The sequence below is a fragment of the Melopsittacus undulatus genome, chromosome 2, assembly GCF_012275295.1.
Source record: "Melopsittacus undulatus isolate bMelUnd1 chromosome 2, bMelUnd1.mat.Z, whole genome shotgun sequence".
NCBI lineage: Eukaryota > Metazoa > Chordata > Aves > Psittaciformes > Psittaculidae > Melopsittacus > Melopsittacus undulatus.
The window spans coordinates 64417388-64441944 of NC_047528.1; the positions used below are offsets into that span (position 1 = coordinate 64417388).

At 40.1% G+C, this 24557-nt stretch overlaps 1 protein-coding gene and 1 non-coding gene across 2 annotated transcripts; both read left to right on the forward strand.

The window, feature by feature from the left end:
• Positions 1-585: 585 nt before the first annotated feature.
• On the forward strand, positions 586-24188 carry RNF149 (ring finger protein 149). Its single transcript, XM_005151528.3, has 8 exons — positions 586-1153; positions 8061-8311; positions 11256-11324; positions 14143-14225; positions 14691-14787; positions 17484-17679; positions 18062-20134; positions 23566-24188. The coding sequence occupies exons 1-7, from the start codon at positions 691-693 to the stop codon at positions 18118-18120; spliced, it is 1218 nt and encodes a 405-aa protein (XP_005151585.1). The 5' UTR covers positions 586-690; the 3' UTR covers positions 18121-20134; positions 23566-24188.
• LOC115946904 (small nucleolar RNA SNORD89) lies at positions 20419-20534 on the forward strand. Its single transcript, XR_004080917.1, has one exon. It is a non-coding gene; the product is annotated as a small nucleolar RNA SNORD89 (small nucleolar RNA).
• Positions 24189-24557: the final 369 nt, after the last annotated feature.

Here is a 24557-nt window from a genome sequence, read left to right on the forward strand (position 1 = left end):
AGCATAGATACCTTCTCTACATTAGCTTGAGTTGACCCCCTTCCCAGGTGCTACTGTGCCCCTTCTCCACCCTGGCCTGCCTCTAGCCACCCCTACTCCTCACAACCACTACACACACTACACCCTTGAAGGCGGGTGAGGCGTGCCAGGGCGGATGGAGCATGAAATTCATTAACTCAAATCCACGCTTGTGTCACTGCCCAAGTGGACGGACTGGACTTATAGCAGCAGCCCAACTGAGGGTAAAGGCCATGCAACCTCCGAGGCCTGCTCTGTACAGGGAGGCGGCCGCGCGGAGGCGGTCTCGGTTAATCCCCGGCACAGGCTGCGCTCTGACAGACCGCTCGCTCCGCTGAGTGCGTGACCCCGACCCGCACCCGAAGCGGACCGAGACCCCACACACCGCGAGGGGAACACACCCAAACCACCCAACACCCAGCACCGGCGGAAGGCGAAAACAGCTTGCTGGACTAAGGGGCGGAGCCGCGCATGCGCAGCCGGTAGAGCGGGGCAGGACGGCCCTGCCTCCTCCTCGCTATTAGCCGCGCTGGCGGGCGGGCTCCGCCCGGGGCGGGCAGCAGTGGTTACCTGGCGGTGCGGGGCGACTGTGAGGTAGAGCAGAGCTGAGGCTGCGGCGGAGCGGTGCGGCCTCTTCCCTCCCGCTCCCTGGTGCCTGGCGGCGGCCGCGCCATGGTTTGCCGTCCCCGGCTGGCGCTGGTGGTGGCGGCGGCGGCGGCGGCGCTGCTGGCGCCGGTGGTCCAGGGTGCGCGGGCCCTGGAGTGGTACACGGCGTGGGTGAGCACGGCCTATGTGGAGCCGCTCAGCAATCGCACGGTGCGGGGCAACACGGAGAGCGGCCGCTATGGCGACAGCTCGCCCAAGGAGAGTGCCCAGGGCCTGGTGGGCATCCCCCGAGGCGCCTCGCCCCGCCACATGGAGGGCTGCGCCACCGACACCGACTACGATGTGCCGCTGCCTCCCAGCGGCCGAGGGCCCTCTGAGGGCGACCCGCCGCCCTGGATCGCCTTGGTGGCCCGCGGTGGCTGCACCTTCAAGGACAAGGTCACCAACGCGGCGAGGAAACGGGCAGCCGCTGTGGTCATCTATAACGAGGCCCGCTTCGGCAACAGCACCGTCTCCATGTCCCACCTGGGTGAGCGAGGAACGGGGCTGGGCGCTCCCCGCCCGTTGGAGGGAGGTTGGGGAGGGGGGTGGCTTTGTCTAACGCCGGTGGGTCTGCGCGGGAAGGGATGGATGTGTAGGGAGGCATAGATCCCGTTAAAAATGGTACAGACAGCTGGGGTTTTCTTTCCTCTTCCTTTAAACCGCCCTGGGGAAACGCCGGGACTGTCTTCTGTGTTTCAAGTTGCATCTCGGGTATCCTGGAGGTGGTGAGTTGAAGCCATCGAAGCCGGTTGCCGTGTGACAGACCACGGGGTGTGCGGGCAGGGGTTCATTCATAGCTACCTTTTTGGCTTTGTACCCGCTGGCAGAACGGCTACAGCAATTGCAGGTAGGCCCCGTTCCGCAGGCTGCGCAGAAACACATCAGGTATCCTGAAGATGCCTGCTGGTGCCGTTGAAGGCATGAGCCTTCAGAAGCTGTTTGAGGGTAGCTTTTGGTATAGGTTTCATTGCAGTAGCTTCATCATTCTCCTGCGCAGGTCTGTAAAGGATGGGAGAGCTGTAAGCATCAGGTAATTCTCAAACGCTTGTGGATGCCGTAGGAAACTTGAAGCATAGGGGAAGATGCTGGCTTGGCTTGTCTGAGTATGCTGATCATCTGTGGTCTACAGAAGGGATATTTGATTTTTGCCAAGAACCCAGATGTTCTGTCACTACGGTCTCTGCTTGGGCTATGACACTAAAGTCTTTCCGGATTTTTTTGAGCATGACAACATCAAATGCTTCAAGGGGAAAAAAGCCCCTCAAAACTCTCACATAAGATCTGTTTGCATTTTTAGATTTCTGAGGAACTGGAAAGTCCTCAGAGGATGGTGCAGGGCAAGCTAATAAAAAATGCAGCAAATGTCTGTTTCAAATGGTCCTGGTACAACGAGTTTAATGCCCAGACTGTTGTTCTCGCCTCCTAAGGGGAAAGGGACTTGGTTGAAGTAGAACTACAGTGTGTTTCTAAGGAGAAAGAAACTTACTTACTTTAATGAGCTGAAAAATCTCAAGGAGCTGTTGCTTTAGAGCATGTATATATTGGACAGAAAATAAGTCCCTCTTCTTGGAATACCAAGTGGCACCGTTGTGGGGGTTGGAAGCATGATTACGTTTCCTCTTAGCCTGCTGCTTGCTTGGATAGATCAGCCTGGCCAATCTGTTGTGTTCTTTATCTGCTGCGAAAATGGAGGTGGGATGCTGGGTAAGGTGTACCTTTGATTTTGAGCCGGCGTGGCATTTAAGGTACTTTTTTGGGTAATAATTCTTTTTTCTTTACCAGCTGTTAGTTTCTTTTCTTGCTGTCACTCTGTATTGGCCAGTGACTATGAAATTTTCTTTAATTCCTGTGGGAATTTTCCCACATTCTTCTCCATGCCCCATCATAGCTTCTCATTAATTCTGTTTGCTCTTTTGTGGAATCTCTTTTCCCAACAAGCTTATTTTATCAAATTTTTATAATTTTGTGTGGGTTTTTTTGGTTGGGTGGTTTTTTTTTTGTTGGGTTTTTTTTGTGGGTTTTTTTTAATTCTTTCACCTCTGCAGCATAATGCTGACAGCAGCACATAAAAATGTTCTTGGGCTTATGCTTAGGTTTGAATTTGCTAGTGTAGTTACATCTATCAGTGGTATGAAGAGAACTGATCTTTCACTGCTGTTTGGTTGTTTTTTTCTTAAACTGGCAGAAGGTTGCTCATAAAAGCTCTACCTGTGTAAGGTCTGAGATTTTAGTGTAGTATGTATAGAAGAAGGCATTATTACATATTTATACTGACTGCAAGTGCAGGTTGCACCCCAGGATGGTTTGGATGGAGCAGGAATACAATAATATAATCACTAGCTGTGGAGTCACAAATCTTTGTCTCATGGTTGAAAATTTCAAACATGTAAATGTTTAATTTTTTTTATTGCACTTTGAATTTGAAATACAGGGAAGAATTACTGTTGGTTTAAATCTTGGATTTTTTGAAGTGGGAAGGGGAGTCTGTAGAAGAAAGGCAAGGAGGAATGTGGAAGGTAAATTGCATTTTACAGGAGCCAGGTTTGCAATTCCTGTGAAGGGATTTGTGAACTGACATGAGGAACAGAACCGACTTCAGGGAGGAGTGCTGAGAATAAATACTCTGGGAAATCTGCAGTGCTGTAACTAAGGAGTGGAGTTACATGCATGAAGAACATTCTCTTAATGGATTTGCAATTAGTGGTGCTGAAAATGGTGTGAGATGGAACAATGGTTATGGCTGATAAAGGCAAAGCCTGAATTATGTAAGGATGATAAATGGGTAACTCTTCTGATCTTATGTTTCATTTTTATATTCTTATGAAAAAAAGCTGACCTTTGAGCTTCCCCCTGAGGGAAGTCATAGTGAAACAACTTCACATGTGGCTGAGGAGGCTTTTTCCACTGGAACATACTCATTTTGCCCTAAAGACTCAAAGAGGTTAGTAAAGTCACTGAATATGAATAGTATAAACTCAGACTTCACATTTACAGTGATACAGGATTTGCGGGCAGTTTTAACTCTGTTCATTTTTGGTGGCAGTGAACTTAATATAGTACAGAGGCTTCAAATTCCTTTCCGAAACAAAGTAGAGTGTAAATATTAGCTGAGAGTGGGTTGGAAAGGAGCCTGGAGAGGCAAGGTGTGGTGTTGTGGAAAGCAGGCTAAGGAGAGTGAGGGTCAGTGCTGCTTAAGAGATTAGGGGGAGGCAGAGGTATATTCATAGTGGTAAGAAAAAAGGGTTTTACTGGTTCTGTATTTTTCCTGTTACACTTCATGTTGGACATCCAGCCATTTCTGAATCCTCTCTCAAGCTCTGTCTTCAGTTTGTGATCAGAACGTAAGTGTCAAGATACATTGAGGACTACAAAATAAATTATGATTGTGCTTGACATGGGAACCGAAGAAGGCAGACTGGCTACAGCAGTTTCAGATGGGTGTGAAGTGGATCTCCGTTGCATGGCTTGTGTATTTATGGGAAGCTTGGGACTTAACTTCAGTGCATTACTTTAGCTGTGTTATGAAAACGGTATTTGATTTGCTGCAGCTTTGCCAAAATACACCTAACTAGTTCTTTCCTTCATTGTTAGAATTTCTTTTATGCAGGTAATTGAACAAAACAAATATAACCAACCTTGTACTTGAGGCTCTATAAGCTTTTTGCCAGCTCCAAAGTGGCCGAGTTAGGGTAATCTTGGCACGTTCAACTCCTTGCTACATTGCTCTCATCACCACCTGGAATTCTGAAGTTGTGCATAACTTCTATATTACTGAAGTTTTCTACAGAAAGCCTCTAGTACTGTACTAAAAGGGTAAATCTGAAATCAGTTCTGCCTGCTTACCGGGGACAGTGACTGCATGATGCTGATCCGCTATGTTGTTCCAAAGCAGATGCTTACATCTATTTTATAGGTAAGAGTGCATATCTGTTGGAAACGTATACAGAAAGAGGAATGTGTACCAGTGGTGACTGCTTGACTACTTGACTCTTCTGCTTACCTGTTCTTCAGGTGAAAACACAGTGTGCACCAGGGATTTTGGTGAGATGAGGTGGGAATAGATGGTTGAGACAAAGCTTGTCAATGGATTGTAAGTGTATTGTTAACTGTTTGGTAAAGGTCAGAGACATTTCTTTGGACCAGGAGCTAAAAAGAGCATTCAGTGTTAATTGTGGCAGTATTAGCAGGATGCCTATGCTTAAATAGATCTAAGGACTAATCTCAAATATTTTTACTAAGGTGCTCAAACTCTGAGAGCTTTCTGGTGTTTCTCACAAGGATAAAAGCTAGAGTATATCTGTGATGATAGTGTTATGATAATGTTAACAAAACAAAAAAAGGCACATACCAGATTTCAGGTCTACATCATTGCATTGCAGTGTTAATTAAGTCTAGGAAAGAAAACAAGTTTACTCTAGCAATGTTAGTTATTGCAAAATTAGAAGGTTATAGAAGGGTAAAGCCGACCAAGCACGCTTTCAGTAGGTGCGTGTATGTGACACTTGAAGTTCTTTTATAAATGGGATTTGAGGTCTCTGAGTTGTGTTGCAGTTGAAGCTGATTGAATGACTCAACAGCATTCAAACAGTCTTTGAATAATGTGTTTCAGAACAGAAGTCTAAAATTAGTGAGGAATGAGTTAAAGCCCTTAGTCTTACAGGCTGCTCAGGGCAACTGCTTCTCTGAGACTGCTCTTGTTCCCTTTGTATTAGTGGATTGCAAATTTTTTGTTCCTCCTGTCTTGTGACCTTCAAGGCCACCATGTTTAGTTACATGTATTTTTAATGGCAGGTTCGTCACCCAGTCTTAAAAACTGTTAAAATGCTTTTAACAGACATTTATTTGAAAAGGTATGGCATATGTGTGTTCTAAAACTAGGTGTCACAGTGTGCAGCAGCCATTGCACAAAAGTAGCCTGACTTCCATTTCAAGGAAGTAACTAGACGATAGTGAGACTTGCTATTGAAAAAACAGAAAGGCATTACTGATTGTTGTGGGTGCTTTGAATACTTCTTTGTTAGAAATCATGCAGCGAACTGGATGGCAGAATTAAACTGACTCAGGATTGAGGAGGGAACCTTTATTGACTGAAAAATCCAGGCTGCCTCAAATCTTGAAGTTTTCTTCCTCAAACCTGAGTGAAACCATGTAAATCTTTCCAGAGCTCCTGTACTCTGCTAGCCATCCTTAGTCACCACTCCTGATATTTGTAACTCTTGCAGTCGATTAAGGACACAGGACCTAACCTCCTGATTTAAGTATGTGGTAACAGTTCTCAGCAATGTGAGATAACTTTCTCCCTTCATAAGTTCTTGTTAACTCCCTGTGGCATTGTGCAGGGTCAGACAGCAAGGGGTGTTTCACACTCTTCTAAGATTCACGAGTCTCTCTGCTAATGCTTTCATGCTGGTTCAGGGAGGAGAATAATACTAATTAACAGTCTCTTAGTATGCTTGGACTTGTGGTATCATGTGGATCAGCACATTGTTGATGAGTAAAACTAATTAGTGGAGCCTAGTTGGTTGTATCCTGTTCATCTTCACCTTTGCTGCTTTGTGACTTCTAATGTACCAACAAGGCCAAGCAATGCAGGCTGGCTGGTGAGCTGAATTAGGTGCCCGAGAGGAGGCATGAGCTGGGCCTTGTCCCAGTGGCATCTTCTTGTCTCTCCACATCATCCTCAAAATTTACATAAATGTAGTCTTATTTGGAAAATCTGCTCTTCTGTTGGGTCTGTGTCTGGCAGCTGGGTATAATGTTTTGTACAACAGGTTAGCAAAAGTGGAATGGTTGTGTAAGATGAAGCTGAAAAAGAGCAACTGGCATTGAGATGGGTTATTCAGCTAATAATTGGAACCTTTGATGTTTCATCCACAACAAATGGTCTGCACTTCACTGTGCTATATACAGAAGTGAAATTCCCATAAATTCCTCTTTGCACGAAGTGGTCAGATTGGTAAGGTGTCACAGCCAGAACCATCTGAACTAAAGGAGTTTGTTTTAAATATTTCAGCCAAATAACTTTTTCTTAGTAGGAAGGGAGGTGGGTGAGGCTGGAATGCTGCACTGAGTTTTGAAAATACTCAGTTTATGTAATGCTGTTAATTAGACAACCATTTCTTTTGACATAGCTTCTTAGTAGTGAATCTAATGCAGCCAGGAGTGAAAAAAGCCTCACGTTTTCAGTGGGAGGTCTTGTTACAGGTAGGTAATCTTGTGGATCTTAAAAAGGTAGCTGTGACATTACAGGTTTAGCGTTCTGGTTAGGAAAACCCCTTTCTTCTTCCTCTACTTTCTCTCTGAATCAAACTTAGTCTCACTTTTTCTTAGTGGTAGGAGTGCAAGTAAGCTACAAACACATGACTTGTTAAGGGCATATAGCATTCTTGGTACGCAGAAAGTGAGAACTATTCAAATAAAAACAGCATAGACCAGTGAAAAGGTGAAAAGTTTTTGTGGAGGGTTGGTTTGGTTTTTTTTTGTGCATGTGTGGTTTGTTTGGTTTTTATTTTATTTTGCCTTTTTTTTTCCCCTTTCCTGATTGGGTGCTTTATCATTTAGATAGAGTGTTTTTGAGTTCTAATATAATAGAAAAATCCTTTGGTTTCATGCTTCCAGGAGAATCCTAGAGTATTTCTTGATAAGTCTTTGTCGTGAAGTCTCGTTACATTTTGAATATTTATTATTGAAGAATCTTTGTGTATTTCAATCATAAAATCAATAGAATGGTTTGGGTTGGAAGAGACCTTAAAGATCAAATGGTTCCAACCCTCCCTGCCATGTGCAGGGACACCTTCTGCTAGACAAGGCTGCTCCAAGCCCCATCCAACCTGGCCATGAATGCTGATGGGGCATCTATGGACTCTATTCCATTGTCTCACCAGCGTTTAGTGTCATTTCATATTACATACCTGAATCTTTATTTTATTCACATATTCTGCTATGGATTAAGTTTCAAACATAATTGAATATGTGTCTTCATGGTATTCACATACTGTCTTCATCTGCAGCTAAGATTTCCCCACTGACAAATAGGGACCAGCTGTTCCCAAGTTGCATGTTAGAACTTCGGCAACTTCAAGATGAGATGTGTGTAACCTCTTTGGGGTTTTTTTGCATGGCATTCCTATCCCACCTCACTGTGCAATGAGTATAGGGCCTTAAACTTCAACAGATGTACCTTTGCTATTTATCTTGTGTTTGAGTTTCATAAAGTAAATGAAGTTTACTAGTGAAAAAACCTTTGTATCAAGTGTGCTATGCCTGTGAAAAATCTCAGAGGTTTTCCTATAAATTTGCTAGCTGATCTTAACCGAAGAGGCCCAAATTACTATCGAGCCAGAATGCCTAAATGTTTACTGTATTGACTTTCCTTTTTTTTTCTCCTCCAACAGGAACAGGAAATACAGTGGTGATAATGGTTGGCTATCCAAAAGGAATAGAGATATTGGAGCCAGTACGAAGAGGGATTCCTGTAAAAATGACTATTGTTGTTGGCACACGACATGTGCAGGAATATATTAGTGGCCAGTCAGTTGTGTTTGTAGCCATTGCCTTCATCACCATGATGATTATATCGCTCGCTTGGCTCATATTTTACTATATACAGCGGTTCCTGTATACAGGATCACAGTTTGGAAACCAGGTAATTAGAGATGATAATAGAATGCTATTAATAGGTAATAATGCTATTAATAGGTAATCATAGAATGCTTCAGAGTATTTACAGTCTTCTCATGTCAAATCAGTTGCCTAATTTGCTTATTTATTGAAGCATCCTTGAAGATCTGCTTTTTTGCTCCTTTAGTATCCGTGAATGCCACTCAATAATGGTTAGTGAGGCTAATAAGCAGTGTGCTAATTGACATTGGGAGTTTGGCTTGTTATAATTATTAGATATTCATAAATACTCAGAAATATATTTAGCCACTTGAGTAAAGGCAGCTTCTTGTGTGATTTGTTGCCTAGCTTAACTTGCTTCTGTTTGACATTAAAAATTATTTTCATTCTTTGGTAACTTTCATGATGAAAGTACTGACTTCCCTAACTAGACTCTTTAATGGTAAGAAACCACAGTAAATTTTTTAAGACCCACAAGTAAAGGCTAATTTTTTTTTTGTTCTGAAGGTTTATACAAACTGCTTTTGATACTTGTAGTCCTACTATTCCACTGTAGAGTACGGAATTGCAACAGCATGTACGGTGAGATTCAGCTCTCAGACTACATGGAGCACTGAGCATTGTGGGAGTACTAGGAAGATCAAGAAGGAGTAACTTTGCTCTGTATTTGCCCTTTCCACATTCCTGTTGTTTGATAGGTTAAAAAAAGTCCGCTTTACTTTCTCCCCCCGGGGGTAATACTTCATCATAGAATAACTTGGGTTGGCTAGGACCTCTGGAGGCTCTCTGGTTCAAACCCCTGTGCTCAAGAAAGCAACTTAGATGGAGTTGTTGAGGACCTAGTCTACCCGAGTTTTGAAAATACCTTAGGATGGCACTTCCCTGTGCCTTTCAGCTCTTGCAAACAGGTTAGGTTCCTTCCATGGTCATCAGCAGTTCTACAGTCTTTTTCTACTAAAGTTGCACTTGTTTCTTTGCAAACAGTTCTCTTTTTTTTTTTTTTGTCTTTTTAATCTTCAGAACAAAAAAAAGTAGTTTCAAATGACTGGTTGTGATGTGGACTTTCCCTGCCTTCTGCTTGAACATTCAGATTCTAGCTTTGGGGAGGAAGGGATGGAATCTTTGCCTTCAGGACTCTAAGCTTTGATTTAGACTTGAAGGACTCTTCTAGGACAATGCTTAATTTCTCTTTTGAGTAACTGAAGATAACACATGGGACTTCTGTATTGGTTAAACTTGCAATCTAAGTGAAATCTTGGTTCCCTAGAGTCTTTTTTATTAGGCTTTAAGTCTTAAAACTTATATTCTGAGAACACTTTCAAGAAAACAATATTTTTTGAGAAGTCTTTATAGAGAAAGGGGGTGTGGTTTTGTGTTGTAATAGTTGTTTGAAGAAAGTTGCTTCTTCCTGTTGGCTTCAGGATAATTCATGCTAAGGGAAGTTCACATGCTTTATGAGCAGTAACACTTCTAAGAGCATTTTTTTGTTTGCTTATGAATGTGATGTTTCCCAGAAATATGTACCACATATTCTTAATAAATTTTCTATTAGGCTTGTCATGTAAATGCTTCTTAATTAAATGAAATTGCCTAACATTAGGAGGTTATGCCACTTTCTCACTTCTCCCTCCTCAAATGGCCATTGAAAACAAAAGCTTACAAAACCATGCATAAAGTTTGAACACGCGAAAATTTTGGACAAGATAGGAGCCAATTTTGGTCAAGACTCTTTTAGGAGTCCTAAAAGACTTTTGGAAACAAACCACTTCTCTAACCCACTCTTATTTTGCTTGTCTTACTGACTCCAGTATAATTTAAACTTGGGAGTTTTAAAGCTATGCTTTATAGAAAGCTACTGTACAGCTGCCAAGTGAAGGTGAAAATGGGTGTCTTAAGATTTATTCTAACATTGGTTTAACAGTAAAACTTTGAAAGACCTCCTTGCTACTGAAGATAAAACAGGACTGTACAAAAAGCCCTGAGCTGACAGAGGAGGTGGAATGGACTGCTGCTGCTTCTCCATTTCTGAGAGAACTTTAAGGCTCTTACTAACACTATAAAAGAAAATAATCCCAATTTTCAATACTGTAAGTTTGTAAAATGGTGTAAGACATTGTAATTATAATTACAGAGTAAAGCTGCCATAATAGGGTTTGGTTTTTTTTATTCCTTTATGGTATTTCATCAGTGAGGATTGCTGCTTAGACAGATCAACATCTGTTAATTGTGAGTGTTTAGTTTCTCAGTTTCTAGCAGCAGCTAGCACTTTGTCTTGGAATACAGTGCTGCTTTCTTTTCTTGCTTCCCCTCAAAGCATAATTAGGACTGTTACTGTATAGAAGTCCAGTATGGTATCTTATGTCTATTAAGCCTCTCTTGTCATCTCCTTTGCATAATGTGTCCTTTCAGTGCAGAGCTTTGTCTAATGTGTGAGGCAGTGTTTAACTAAAGGGAAGTATTAATAGCTATGAGCAGCCTTTTGACCTGGTGGCCAGCTGTAGGCTGTCCAGCAAGATTCCACCTTCTCTTAAGCTGGTGCAAAATGTAACATGTGCTCATGGGTCTGACTAACTAGAAGGCCTGGTTATATGGCTGTTATTTTGCCTCTGATTATCTCCAAAGCCTACACTGATTTCAGTTTTCCTGTGCTGGAAAGCCCTTAATGCAGGCAGTCGCAATATAAGGCCACATATCTCAGACTGGTCTGTAGTTCTACACCGGTTGAGTCCATTCTAAAGCAGTATGCTTACATATGGTGCCTGCTGCTGTAGCCTGAGAATGCAAGACTTGCAGTTCTTCAACATCTTGGGGTGGAAATATTTTGAAAACAAAGTAGTTAAGCAGAGATTATTTTCTAATTTTTAGATGCATTCAGAAGATCTAGTAATCTGCATGGAAAGTATTTAAAAGCTTTGAAATCTAACTCTTAAAACTAACTTGTGTTCTAATACTTAAAATCTTTATTCAAGGGACATAGGAAAGAAACCAAGAAAGCAATCAGCCAACTTCAGCTGCATACTGTGAAACGTGGAGAAAAGGTAATTCAGTGGCTCTGATTATTGCTGTATGATTTAAGAACTGGTTTAATGTCTTTATAGAATTCTCATGACATAATTGGAGTATGACTTACGATTTCAGGCTCGTTTTATGGCCTTTGCTTAGAAGGCAGAATTTAAAATTGGCAAGTCAAATTTGAATTGCTTATGAAATGTAAGGCTGTTCTATTGCAAATAATATCTGGTTACACAAAATATTGCAGGAGACTGTAGGGCTGATACAGTAAAGATGAGGAAATGAATCTTTTCAGCACTTGTAAACATCAGCAGGTGGATTGCAAAATACTTCCCAGGACCTATTGATTGCACAGTTGTTACAGCTGATGTAATCTTTTTTTTTTTTTCTTAAAAAAAATCCATCTTTTTATTGATTAGAAGGCCTCAGAAATCTAAAAAGCTTTGGAAAATGAAAAACTTATTTAATCTTTTGACATACAAATACATTAAGGAGCTGTATAGGCTTAAAGTGTAAATTTTTAAGAAAATTTCTTAAGTACATTTCTGTGTGTTGAAATAAAGCTGTTCTAAAAAAATTAAACCAGCTTTCAAAAAGTTAGCTTTGATGCCATACGCCTAAATTTATAGCTGTGTTAGAATAACTAAAGTTGAAAAAGCCAAGATTTTGAAAGAAAATGTAACTTTAGTTAGAGTTTTCAGGCAGCTCTGATCCTAGATGCTAAATCAGTTTCTGCCATTATGGGCATTTTTTTCTCCAAACCTTTGTCTTGTTTAGTTAATTTTTACTTAAAGATGGTTTTTACTTAAGGACTGATTTGCTCAGGTGAAAACCAAGCATTACTTGGTTTTTTTAATCCATTAATAAAATTGAAATAAGAAAGGACACTTTAGTGTAAAAACCTGAGAAGCAACAGAAGTTGCTCAGCTCAGGTCATGTGCTGCACAGAATATGCCCTTCATTTAACAAACTGCCTTTGAACTTGCCTTTTTGCCTCATACGTGTTCAGCATGTTTAGCACTTTACAGGTATTTGTTATTTTTAATTATATTGTGAATTCCATCAAAAAGTAATCTATTTCAGGCTGTGCACAGAGGCATATTCATCCTTCTGTTCATACAATGGTGAGATCAAGAAAGATGGAGTTGAATCAAAACTTCTGTAAAGCAGTATCAAAGCATAACATCAGTGTTGGAAGAAATGGATTTAATGTAGGAGGAAATGGATGTAATGTACAATGAAATGAATGTAAAAGGGCCATGATGAAACCTATGGTGACAACTGCAAGAAGGATGTTAACTGCTTTTAAGCAGCTGTTCAGTAAACCTTCGAAAAGGATTTGTATTATGAGATTTTATTTTTTTTGCAGTGTAGTTCCTTCACATCGAGATACCCTTCAGTACAATAAAGAAAATGGGGGAATTTAAATTGTTATACAGTATGCTGGTTGTAGCTATGAATGCATGTTAAATATTAATGTCGTTCTGCTTGGTAAATCATGTCTTGTAATTTGATTTGACTGCCTACTATCAGCAAATTTATGTAACTTACTGATGCAGAGGTACTTTCATTAACTAATATAAATTTATCAGGAAATAAGTCCTGTCTTCTTTGTAAATGTGCATTTCTTTAAATATTTCCTGTCAGCCATTTAATAGGGTATATTTCTTTTATTGTGACCCAGTGCAGTCTTTCATTATCACTTCACTTGGGGTTGAGATATTTAACTAAAAATAGGTCAATATTTTAAAAGTGTATTTTCTATCATGTAGATCTTCCCTGAGAAGCTTATGGGATTATTGTAAAATGGACACTCATTTGAGTATGTGGTACATATGGTGTGCTTGGATTTTGCCTCTTACACAGACTAAAAAAAAGTATTTGGTATAGAACAAGTACTTGTCTTAATTTTGCTTGTGTAAAAAAAAAAAGTCTTAATTTGATTTACTGGGGAATTTAAGATGTTAATTATGTAAATTGATAGCATTCAAAGGAGGGAAGAATTTTCCTTGAACTTGAAAGGTTGCTTGCAGTACTAATTCATTTGAGCATTTGTGGTAATCAAAGCGAAGTGCTTCAGTAAGCAGTAAACAAAAATACTTACTTTGTGGGGGATGAAAGGGAAGAAGCTTGCCCTCTGTCTGTTTTTCTAATATTTAAGTTTTATGCAACCCAAAGGCTTGCATCTGAAGATAATCATCATATTTGCACTGCAACTATAAGCATGTCTTCAAGATGACAGCAAGACCTGTTAGGAAAATGCTAAACACTTAGCATGAAACAAACTGAGGTGGGGAAATATGGCATTTTAATTGTCTCTCTGGTGTGAACTTGGAGAGTTCCCCAAAATGCATACTTCAGCTGTCTTCTAGCTAGCACGTGGTAGAAAAAAGGGTGGGGGGGGGGAAGTGGGGAAGGGGTTTACAGTATTTACCACAGGAACATCTTCCTACTTAAGCACTTGGAAGTCTTTGGGACTGTCAGTTAAGATTGAGGTTGTATACTTTTGTCTGTGCTGGCCTCTTAATGTTGTCATGATATAGGTATTTTAAACTGAAATTTTGCTGGGCTCCCATGAGCAAAGCCAATGTTTGAGGCCTTACAAGTTACCTAAGGTACCCTGTACAGCTATTTGAATTAGAAAATCTGAGTTTAGTTGCTTTTAGTATTTGATATCACTTGATCAAATAACCTCTTGATTGAATCTTGAATTAAATGAGGGAGGTACTTTAGTTTGCAAAACTACTTTATGCATTTTGCATTATGTGAGGCTAGCTATTGCACAAAGCTTGTTTTGTTAATGAAATATGAATGTAATGCATTTAAATGTGTTGTCATATTCAGGGTTTAGATGTTGACGTGGAAAACTGTGCTGTGTGCATTGAGAACTATAAACTGAAAGACACTGTCCGAATTCTGCCTTGCAAGTAAGTTGCCATAACTGTTCTTTCCCCTTTAACATGCTCTCCTTAAGAAATATGTAATGAGCTTTCTGGAAACATTTCTGAAACTCCGATGTCAGAGCTGAAGCTGTGCCATCTGTATGGCCTGTACATGTTGAAAGGCACTTGGGAGACCATGTAGCACTTCATGTTTATGCAGGGAAAAACAACAATTAGAAGTATAGGGGTGAATTAGAGCTTTCTTAAGGTAGAGCTCTACACTGTTGAACTGGTAACTCTATGGTGTCCTTGTGGTTAATATCTCTTATTTCAGAAAGCTAGCATGGAAGATGATGTTTCCAGAGCCATGTCTGTCCTAGTAAATTAAGCAGTAACTAATTGTCAAGGTTCTAAAGGAGTAAGTTTCTTTTTAAATGTAATGACTTGCATCTTGTTTGAAGGCTTTCATGGCTTTCATGGTAAGTTCTAAAGGGCATTTCTTTTCTTTAGGCACATCTTCCATAGAACATGCATTGACCCTTGGCTTTTGGACCACCGAACTTGTCCAATGTGCAAATTAGATGTTATCAAAGCTCTGGGATACTGGGTATGTTGCACACTTGCTTTAATCTTCAAGGTAGAAGTACAGTGCAGGAGGCAAGAAAGACTTCATGTAAGTGTTAAGAGTGAGAACAGTTGTTACTTGATGAGACTGAAGAAGTTGGGCAAAGCTGCAAGAATAATTGAGAGAGAACCAGAAAAATAAGGGAAATGGGTAAGAGCTTAAACAGTGTATCAAACAGCTTTTGAATCCTCTGTCTAATATTCTGTGATAATGAAATTTTCTATCTCCAGCTGATGATAGTAAGGAAGTTGAAGCAAAGGTGAGGCAATGAGCCCAAACTGTGAAAATGCAACTTAATTCAATAGATCTAGAGTGTGTATTTGATCTTGAGAACTGCGATTTAAAGGAAGAAAATAAGTTTGTATTTTTTTATCTTGAGTGTTTGTGTACTTCCACATACAACCAGTGTGTTATCCCTATAAATGAACCATTACTTACAACCTTCCTAAAGACATTCACCAGACATTGGTTATGTAGAGAAAATGATGTGCTCTCATTTTTTTCTGACAACACCAGAGAGATGAAGACACATGTGGTAGGTTACTCAGTCACTGCTGATAAATAGTCTTGAGTTCCACTAAAATGCTTTAAGCATGAATCTCCTCTTCTGCTTTTCTACGGAGATCTTTAGAAAATAGGAGTATTCCTTGGTTTTTCAGGGACTTTCCATTCATAGACTAGGTCTGTGTTTTGACTAGCTTTTCTCCTCATTGCAGAGACTTTGCAGATCTGTGGAAGACATATATGAATAATTTTTTTGTCAAAGGTGACAACACTTGTGCTATGTAATATATATATATACACACCAGATTGTGGCACTTCTGTGTGTTGAGTCAGACTATACCTAAGAGTTGCAATCTTTTTGACATGTGAAATAGCTATTATTACTCTAATATTATGTTAGCAGCTTATTTTTTGCTCACTTTGAATTCTTGGATTGATGTAACTTGTATTACATGCAAAAGGATATATCCATTTGTGTACATGCTGGAAATTGAAATACTAGAACCTTCAGAACAGTTTTATTCCCTAAATTGATGCTGTGGCAGAGGATACTGATGCCAGACCTAACTGGGAAGAGTAATACTTCCTCTATTTGTAAGACAGAATGAATGTTGAGAAGCAGGTTAAGTGGGATTACATTAAATACAGAAGCCTAGTTGTTTTTTCTAATGGAATAGGGGAAATGTGTCCTGCTTATGCATCAGTGATTCATGTTCCACTGAAGCTAACGTGGGAAATCATTCAGGGTTTTTTTTCTCCTAGCTTAGGTTACAGCCTGATCTAGGTTGCCCAATGTAGTTTGTAGAGTGATTGTGTGAACTTTTTTACTGATGTGAAAGAGGAAAAAGTGAGAAGAGCAAGGCAGCTTGTCAGCAGTGTGCTCGCTGAGTGACATAACTGCAGACAAGAATGTGCAGCCTTAGAGAAATCTGCTAAACCTTCTGCAAAGAGGCTGAAGGCGCAGTTCAGTTTTATGGAGAAAAATACTTCAGCTGCTTCAAAAACTTTAAAGGCTTAAAGTAGAAAGAAGGCACTAAGTCCTGTTACCTGGCTTTTGTTTTGTAAAGACTGGACATCAGTGGTCTAGTTCTGCATTATGCTTTTTCTTATGAGAGAAAGAACTGCAGTCAGCATGTCTGTGTGATTTGATAGAGCGCTGTTGAATCCTGTAGTTTCAGTGCTTATTTAAATGCCTTAGTTTTGGAAACTAAAGTTATTAATGCCCACTACCCACATATAGAGATTAGAGATTCACATGTGTCTTAACTTATGTTCAATTGTAGCAGTTCTATAGCTTATTAAAATTCAGTACATCTTAAAATGTGCTGCTTTGGTGCTAAAGAAAGAATCAGCCTAGAATGTCTTAAATCTTAAGATGGGCCTTTGTTAATTGTTTGAGGAGGGGAAAAATCCTCATTATGAAGCCCACAGAATAGCTACTTGTACTGAAGTATACTTTCTTATGTATAAATAATGTTTGTATATCAATGGCAATGGCTTAGTGAAGGTGGTTTGTTTAATTTTAAGAAAAGAATTGTGTGTGTGGGACATTGAATTAACTTTCAGAATGGATCAGAAATAGCTCATGCTATACAATAGGTGAAATAAATTAATGTGGCTGTGCTGCAGATGTTGTGTTCCTGCAGAGTGAGAAGTCAGCATATTTGCATTTCTGGAACAGAGTCAAAGTTAGGCTGGAGGTAGAGGAGGAGGGAAGTTTGTTCTGATGTCAAATGTTTGCTCACCCCGGTAAAAAAAAAAGAACGAGTCCAAGTTTGCCCAACTACAGTAATGAAAACCAGAGGCTTCCACGAACTCGTAAGGGATCAATAGGTTTACTCAGTGAATACTTCATATGTGCTGAGCCTGCTCCTGTCCAGACTGCAGCAGTACTGTTGCTAGTGTTGAAATATTCCATCCAAAGTGCTGGCTGGATTGATGACTCCTGTTGCTGTTCTTGGCTTTGGGGTGGTTTTGGAAAAGTGGCTTTTCTTTTGCTCAGCTTTGTTTCTTTGCAGTCAGACAATAACAGTGAAAGCAAAAATTGCTCAACCTTATACCCAGAGCACGTAGATCTTTTTTACAATAAGGTGAGGTTACAAAGTGGTGATGTGGAGGAGTGTTGATGCCTAATGGTAGACAAAAGTGTCAGTTAAATATATTTAATTTTGAAGGGGGACCCTGAAGATGTACTTGAAGTTCCAATACCTGAATCAATAAGTGGCAGTGTTTCAGTCGGAAGTTTGAGTATCGCTTTTCAAGATGATGACAGAAATGAAGTAAGCGAGTTGTCAGCTTCCTCAACTAATGAATCTGTATTGCAGTGTACCAGTTTAAAAGAGGATGCAGGTGAAACTACAGCATTACTTGGTAAGTAGTAATTTAGTTTATCACTTGACAATCCTTAATGCCATTCACTGCATTAGAAGAAACCATTCTCTGTCTGATGTTAATAGTGTTAGTATTGCAGTGTGGACCAGACTGGGTGATGTTACTACTGATCAAAAAATACTAGGAGGTAAATTTTGAGAGAACTCTGTTGAGCTAGAGAAAACTGGTCTTGAGAGGATGAGGAGGGGGAAAGATGTAAAACAGTGCTATATATAGGAGGATTACTTACACAGAGAATCTTGAGAACCTTAGATACATATGAATATGAAATTTGTTGCCAGAGTTTGGATTAGTGTAACAGATAAAACATATTAAAATGGTAAATCAACAAACAATTTTTCCTCTAATTCCTAACTTTTAGATGTGGATGTCAGTAATAACCGGCATGGAGAACATCTATCTAATGGAAATTCCCACTGAACTGCTTTGTGGAAGATACCTTGAATAGACTGTTGAAGAACTATTATTTTTTATTTAATTAGTATGGACTTTTGTCTAGTTAATGGAAAAAATAACAATGTAAATTATTTTACCTTTCAAACTTTTCTAGCTGGTGTTCCAAAAGGGCTAATAACTAAGAATTTTGTACGTAGGAGGATTTTATAAGATCTCCTCTGGATGTCTCATCCTAAAAAAAGATGCAATAACCCTTTTTCTGTAAGCATTGTTACAATGTCATTGTGTTCCAGAGGGTTTAACAAAGATGAAGACTAGGCAGTGAAAACAATGTAGAATGTCTAACTGGTAAATATTTTGGATGCACTATTTACATTCAGTATGTACACGTGGAGAACACTTACAAGACTACAACCATTAAAAAGTTCTGAAAGTTCTGATCTGTTGTAATCAGAGGTGAATATTCTTAGAAAAGACATAATATGACCTTGAAGGAATGAAATAACTTCATGGGTAAGTTGCATATTCTTTTTTGTCATGAAAAGTTGCTAGTTGCAACTTCCTGTACATGTAACAAATACTAATTTAATCTTGTAATGTGTTCTGCTCTGAGTGGATGCTGAGAACAAAGGAGACTTTCTCCACCTTGCCAGGTTTTTATACTGAATATGGCAGTAATAGGTTGTTCTAGGTGGTCTTCACGTGCTGAGCATGTAAACTTATTTAGGTATATGCACACTGGTTACCTCTTTCAATCTTAAACTCAGTAGAACAGAGGTAAAGGGCTAATTATGGCTAAAATATTTATTAGTCTATTTATAAGAATTTACTTAATTCCTTCTTCTTGTTCCCATCCTGTCCCACTTTGTTACGTACCAATTGAAACTGTTTCTTAGGATCTACAAAGTTTGGTTTTGTTTTTTCTTTGTTTTCTTTTCCTTTGCATAAGGATGTTAGAATTCTTTTCTTGGATATTCCACATTAGGAGTTTTGGCTGGGTTTGCCATTAGCTTTTATTCCTTTATTTTAGATTAGCAGTATTGTGCCTTATAGTAAAACACTTAAGAAACCTGAAGCATCTGAGAGTAAATATAAACCCTGGCATCTCCCACTATGACCTCTTATTCAAATATTTATATACTGTAAGTGGTATAAGGAATTGCTAAGCTGTTTTGTAAAGAAACATGTATATTTAAAACACCACTTAGTAAGAGTGTTAAGTGAATTGTTTAGGATTTTAGCATTGTCATGTTAAATAATATGCTACATTCCTCAGTTTTCTTTTGTAAAGCTGTTACTACAGGTTGCTTAAAATGGTGTCTTTTACTAGACATTTGGTTTAGAGTGCATTTTGTTTCTAAAATGTGTATTTGGAATGTTTTTAAGAAAATATGCAATTCTTTTTCTAACTTATATTGAGCTTCAATAGAAGCAATAACTTTTTAAATTTTAGAATGAATGCTGCAGAAATGTCAGAGGTTTCAGCTGGGGAAATACAATCTGAACTTCTACTTTGCAGAGCAGATGTTTCATCCTAAATTTCCTTCCAAAAGATTCCTGCTAATGCCTGTTTTAAGGAAAGACAAATCTGCCTCTTCCCTATAGGAGTGTAACTTTTAGGTTTACTGGAAAATTGTCAGGTTGTAGTTCTGATGTCACCAGCAGGTGCAAGTTTTTGTGATGCCTTTATCTTACAAGAAGCACATGAGAATGGAATATGACTGAACAACCATCTCCAAAACTAAAGAAATAAACAACCCACAACTAAACCAGACAATGGGTAGGGACATGTCTCCAAAAGAAGCTTATCAACATTTCCAGAACTGCCTTTTTTAACTGTCTCTTCAATATTAAGAAACTAAGTCTTCTCCCTCTTCCTTAACACAAAACTGAACATTGATGTAGTAAACACTGAGGGGGTTTAAACTCTAGCTCAAGGAGGAACCAAAAGGCATTACCAAGAGAAGTCTTGTCAGTCTGTGGATTGTGTCTTGCTGATACCTGCAGCACAGTATTCATGCTGGAGAGGAGAAATGTGGTAAGTACTTAAGCTTTTCTGTATTACCTGTGAAACCAACAACTTTTCTTAAGAATCAAAGCTGGGATCTGTCAGAAAGCTGAGACCTGCAAACCAAAAAGGGTGGTTACAAATCTGAAGTGTACTAACAGAAAAATACCTGAATATGAAGATTGACAGGGTATGTTTCTAATGGTAGTGCTGTACCTGTTTCATTGCAACTTTCACAAGAGTAGTTACAGTTTTTTCAGTCACATTGGTTTGTGCGTAGTTTGCCTTTGCTACATTGGGATCTCATAAGGTCAGCTGAGGAATGATGACAATAAAAGGCCGAATTGCAGTGCCTCCAGCAAGCAGTTTGCTCTCCTTGGAAGCACGATGACAAAAGTCTTCCGAAGCGAATCATTAGTCTGACCTCAGTTAAAAAGCTGACATGCATTAGCAAGAAGAGTGGTAGGACAGAAAGTACAGGACAATAAAAAGACAACCTAGGAAGCTTGAAACAACAGCAAGAGAGGATTAAAACCATGAAGCTCGTGACCTACTGGTGCAGCTCATCTAATATGTAACTTTAGAGTAAACAGGTGTAGGCAGATGTAGGTAAATACAGGTTCCCAGACTTTGGTGATCTGGACCTACTATGTCAGATCAAACTGGTATTTCTAGTTTCTTGCATTTCACCTACCAAAAGCTTATATGAGGGCCAGAACTCATGAGTCTTTATTTTCCCTTGCTATGAGTGTTTTTGCAGGGTAGGTACCTTGTGGCTCCTTTCCCTGTCCTTTGGAGAATCTTTTAATCTGACTCTTCTGCTCAGACTGTGGCCTGCTTCCTATGGGAGCTGATGCTGTATGAATTCTGGGTTCCTTCTGTTTTGTCTCCCTCTCCCCTATGCCGTGATCTGTTTTATCTTCGTAAAACATGCAGGGACTTGTCTCTGAGGCCTCTGTCCCTTTGTCAGATCTTGCTGTGATCAGGCAGAGGGTTTCCACTTAAAGGCATTAGTATGACATGATTATACAAAGCTTAAACCGTAGTGCCCAGGTGCAGTGGACAGCCCCTTGTGATGGTGAATACATCAGTTGGGGAATATCCCTAACAGGACTAGGGGATGTTACTGTTGTAGAATAAGTTGTGTTCACTGGCGTGGCTTTGTTAGTGCTGACGTGTACTTTTAGGGGAGAAAACCTGTGAAGTTTGAGTTATTTTTAAACAGGATGAATGAGCATATTAAAATGGGCTGGTTAAGGACTGGAGGTGCCTCTTTGTTCAGGAATTTTAGTTTATTAGTAGTCTACACATGCCAAATTGGAAAAGGAATTTGATAGTAAATAACTTAAATAGCTTAAACTAGCAAGAAAAAATGAACTGTAGAAATTTCGGATGTAAATGCACATTAGCAATGAGCTTAATGAGCTGCAGTATCAGTTTAACTAGAAGAGTTCTCTTTAGTGACCACTGGAGTGGATTCTTCTTTGGCTTTAAGCAATGCTTGGAGGAGATTCTATGCATGTACTAGAGAAATTATATTAGATAGCAGTAAATCCTTCCCCCTGCCCTTAACACCCTTCCTGCTCCCCAAGTATGTGAATGTAGCCCAGTAACCTGTTGCCAGTAATTAGTGCTAGATTCTGGAGGTATGCCAGAGGAGTTGTAGGATAATTTAACTATATTGAGAATGCATTTATTCTGACTTAATAAAATAGCACCAGTATATTCCTGTCACAGCTGGGTTGTTCCACCTGGGGAATTACAGTTCTGTGCCAGGGTGTAACTGGCACTGAGAAACACTGCTGCAACAACTTTGTCAAACACATAAAAGCTTTATTTTCATCACCTCCTGATTCACAATTGGTCTTCCAGGTTTCCTGCCTGGCCTGCTAAGCTTTCCCTAAGACTAGGCAGTAGTAATTGTGCAGAGAGGAGCCCAGCAATATACAGTGATGGTTACTTTACTTGCTATACCCTGTGGTGTTCCATAGGATCATAGAATCACAGAATGGTTTGGGTTGAAAGGAACCTTAAAGCTCATCCAGTTCCAGCCCCCTACTATTGGCAGGGACACCTTCCACTAGACCAGGTTGCTCCAAGCTCCATCCAGCCTGGCCTTGAACACTGCCAGGGATGGGGCAGCCACAGCTTGTCTAGGCTGAGGATGTCTGAGGCAGAGGCAGTGTCTACACTTCCAAGTTGTGATGAGCTTGATCAGGGGCAACAGATAGCGCTGATTATTTAGTTGCCTCATAAACGCAAACTTGTCCTGCCTAGACACAAGTCTAGACACGCAGCTACTGTCAGTAAATACCAACTGTACCTTGAAGTACGTAACAGTAGGTTTAGAAGGGCTTTCTGAATTTGTGGAGCATTTTTCAGTTGTTGACACAACTTGTAATAAAAACATGTTTCTGATACACCTTGACATCCCAAGTGTTGGGAAAACTGAGAACTTTTCCTCAACAGAGCCCTGAGCGCCCTGAATCAGGACAGTAATGATATTGGGGCAATGGTTAGGTGGGTTGTGGGGGGGTTGTTTGTTTTCTGGGTGTTTTTTTTTTACTTGGTGGGTTTTTTTGAGTGGAGAGGCTCTCTGTGTCTGTGTGTGTGTGTGTCTGTGTGTGTGTGTGTCTGTGTGTGTGTGTGTCTGTGTGTGTGTGTGTCTGTGTGTGTGTGTGTCTGTGTGTGTGTGTGTCTGTGTGTGTGTGTGTCTGTGTGTGTGTGTGTCTGTGTGTGTGTGTGTGTAGTTTTCATTGGTTTGGTTCTAAGCACTTGGCCCTGAACACTGGTTTTGTGCAGGACAAAACCAGTAAAAATGTACTGATGCAGCAGCTCTACAAAGAGGCAGAACTGAAATCTTGTGGAGGAGTCAACTGGCAATATCTCATCTGCTTAACCTGGAGGGAATGGAGTTGTTGGTGTGGACTGCTGGGTGAATCAGATGTGTTGGCAGCTTGACAAGGGATTGTTGTGTTTTATGTCTCCCTTCAGCCACCAGGCCGGGTGAGACTTTGCACAATGGCTTGGACTGATTTAATAGCTTGCTGTTACAAGGAGAGATAAACTGGTTCTTTCTGGTTTTTCTTTTCTGCTCTATTTACTTTGCTCTTTCTTGCATTCAGTTTAAGAGTGTGAGATGAGCTAATTCAGCTTAAGTGACAGAAAGCTCAGTCTGTTTAAGCTGTATTTTGACAAGCTAGAAAACTGCATATCCTCACTGGGCAATTAACTGAGTTTGAGAGCTGGGCTAAGGGGATGGGGAGTTGGGGTGAAGGAGGGAAGAGCAAGACTCTCCTGTTGAGCAAGCTGAAGAAATGCAGTTTTATAATAGGACCATGGTGAGTTAGGATTTCTAACATAGGAGATGGCAGCATTTTTATTTTCAGACCAGAATGGCTGTAAAAATTACCTCTGTCCTGGAGACCGATCTTTACTGGGTGTGTCCTTTTCTCTCCTAGGTGATGCGTGAAGATTTGGGAATTGGAATTGTAGATTAAACATGCACAAATCAACCTGAAGACTTTCAGGTTTTGTTCAGTGTAGGTCCTGATCTCTCTCCTCAGCTATTCTGCTGTATTGCAAAATTTGATTTGAGAAAGTTTTGAAAGTAGAATGTCTCTATAATTGCATGTGTTTGTGTGAAGAATACATTGCCTGGAAACTGTCCATTATACTTCCATTGGATCTGGAGCTACTTTTCACCATCTGAAACATGGTAATGATACTGCATTTTTAAATGACATATCTTTCTTAATTCAGAAGAGCAAAGTAATTTTGAGTTTACATCATTTTGTTAGTCTGAAGCTTAAGTCCAAAGCTTTGAAGCCAGTTATTTCTACTATAAACATAACTGCAGAGAACCATTTGAATTTGCCGGTCTGTCAACAGCTATTCACAATCGACTGTCTTTTATGGTACCCTTGTACTTAACTTGGTTGCATTGTTTGGGTTAAGCACTGGGCTGTGTCTTTTCCATTGTGTATGTACAACTGTAAGAATGTCAAGTTATGCATTGTTGTTGTAACTTAATGGCTAAAAGCTCAAATTCCATAATAAATTATACAGACCTTTTAAAAAGCAATGTCTGAGAATCCTGAGGCTTTTGTTTTCTTTGCTGTACTTACGTACCTGGGTCTAAGAGACTCAGCACTAGCCCAAAATAACCCTAACTTCATGCTGGGCTGTCTGGGGCAGATCCCTTGTAAGCCCTGGAGTTTACCCCACATAACCAGTGCTTGGAAGTGGTGGTGTTCTTCAGGGATTGGTGTCGGGACCTGTCTTGTTCAACATCTTTGTCGGTGACATGGACAATGGAATTGAGTGCACCCTCAGCAAGTTTGCCGATGACACCAAGCTTTGTGGTTCTGTTGATACGCTGGAGGGAAGGAATGTCAATCAGAGGGACCTTGACATGCTTGTGAGGTGGGCTGATGCCAACCTTATGGAGTTT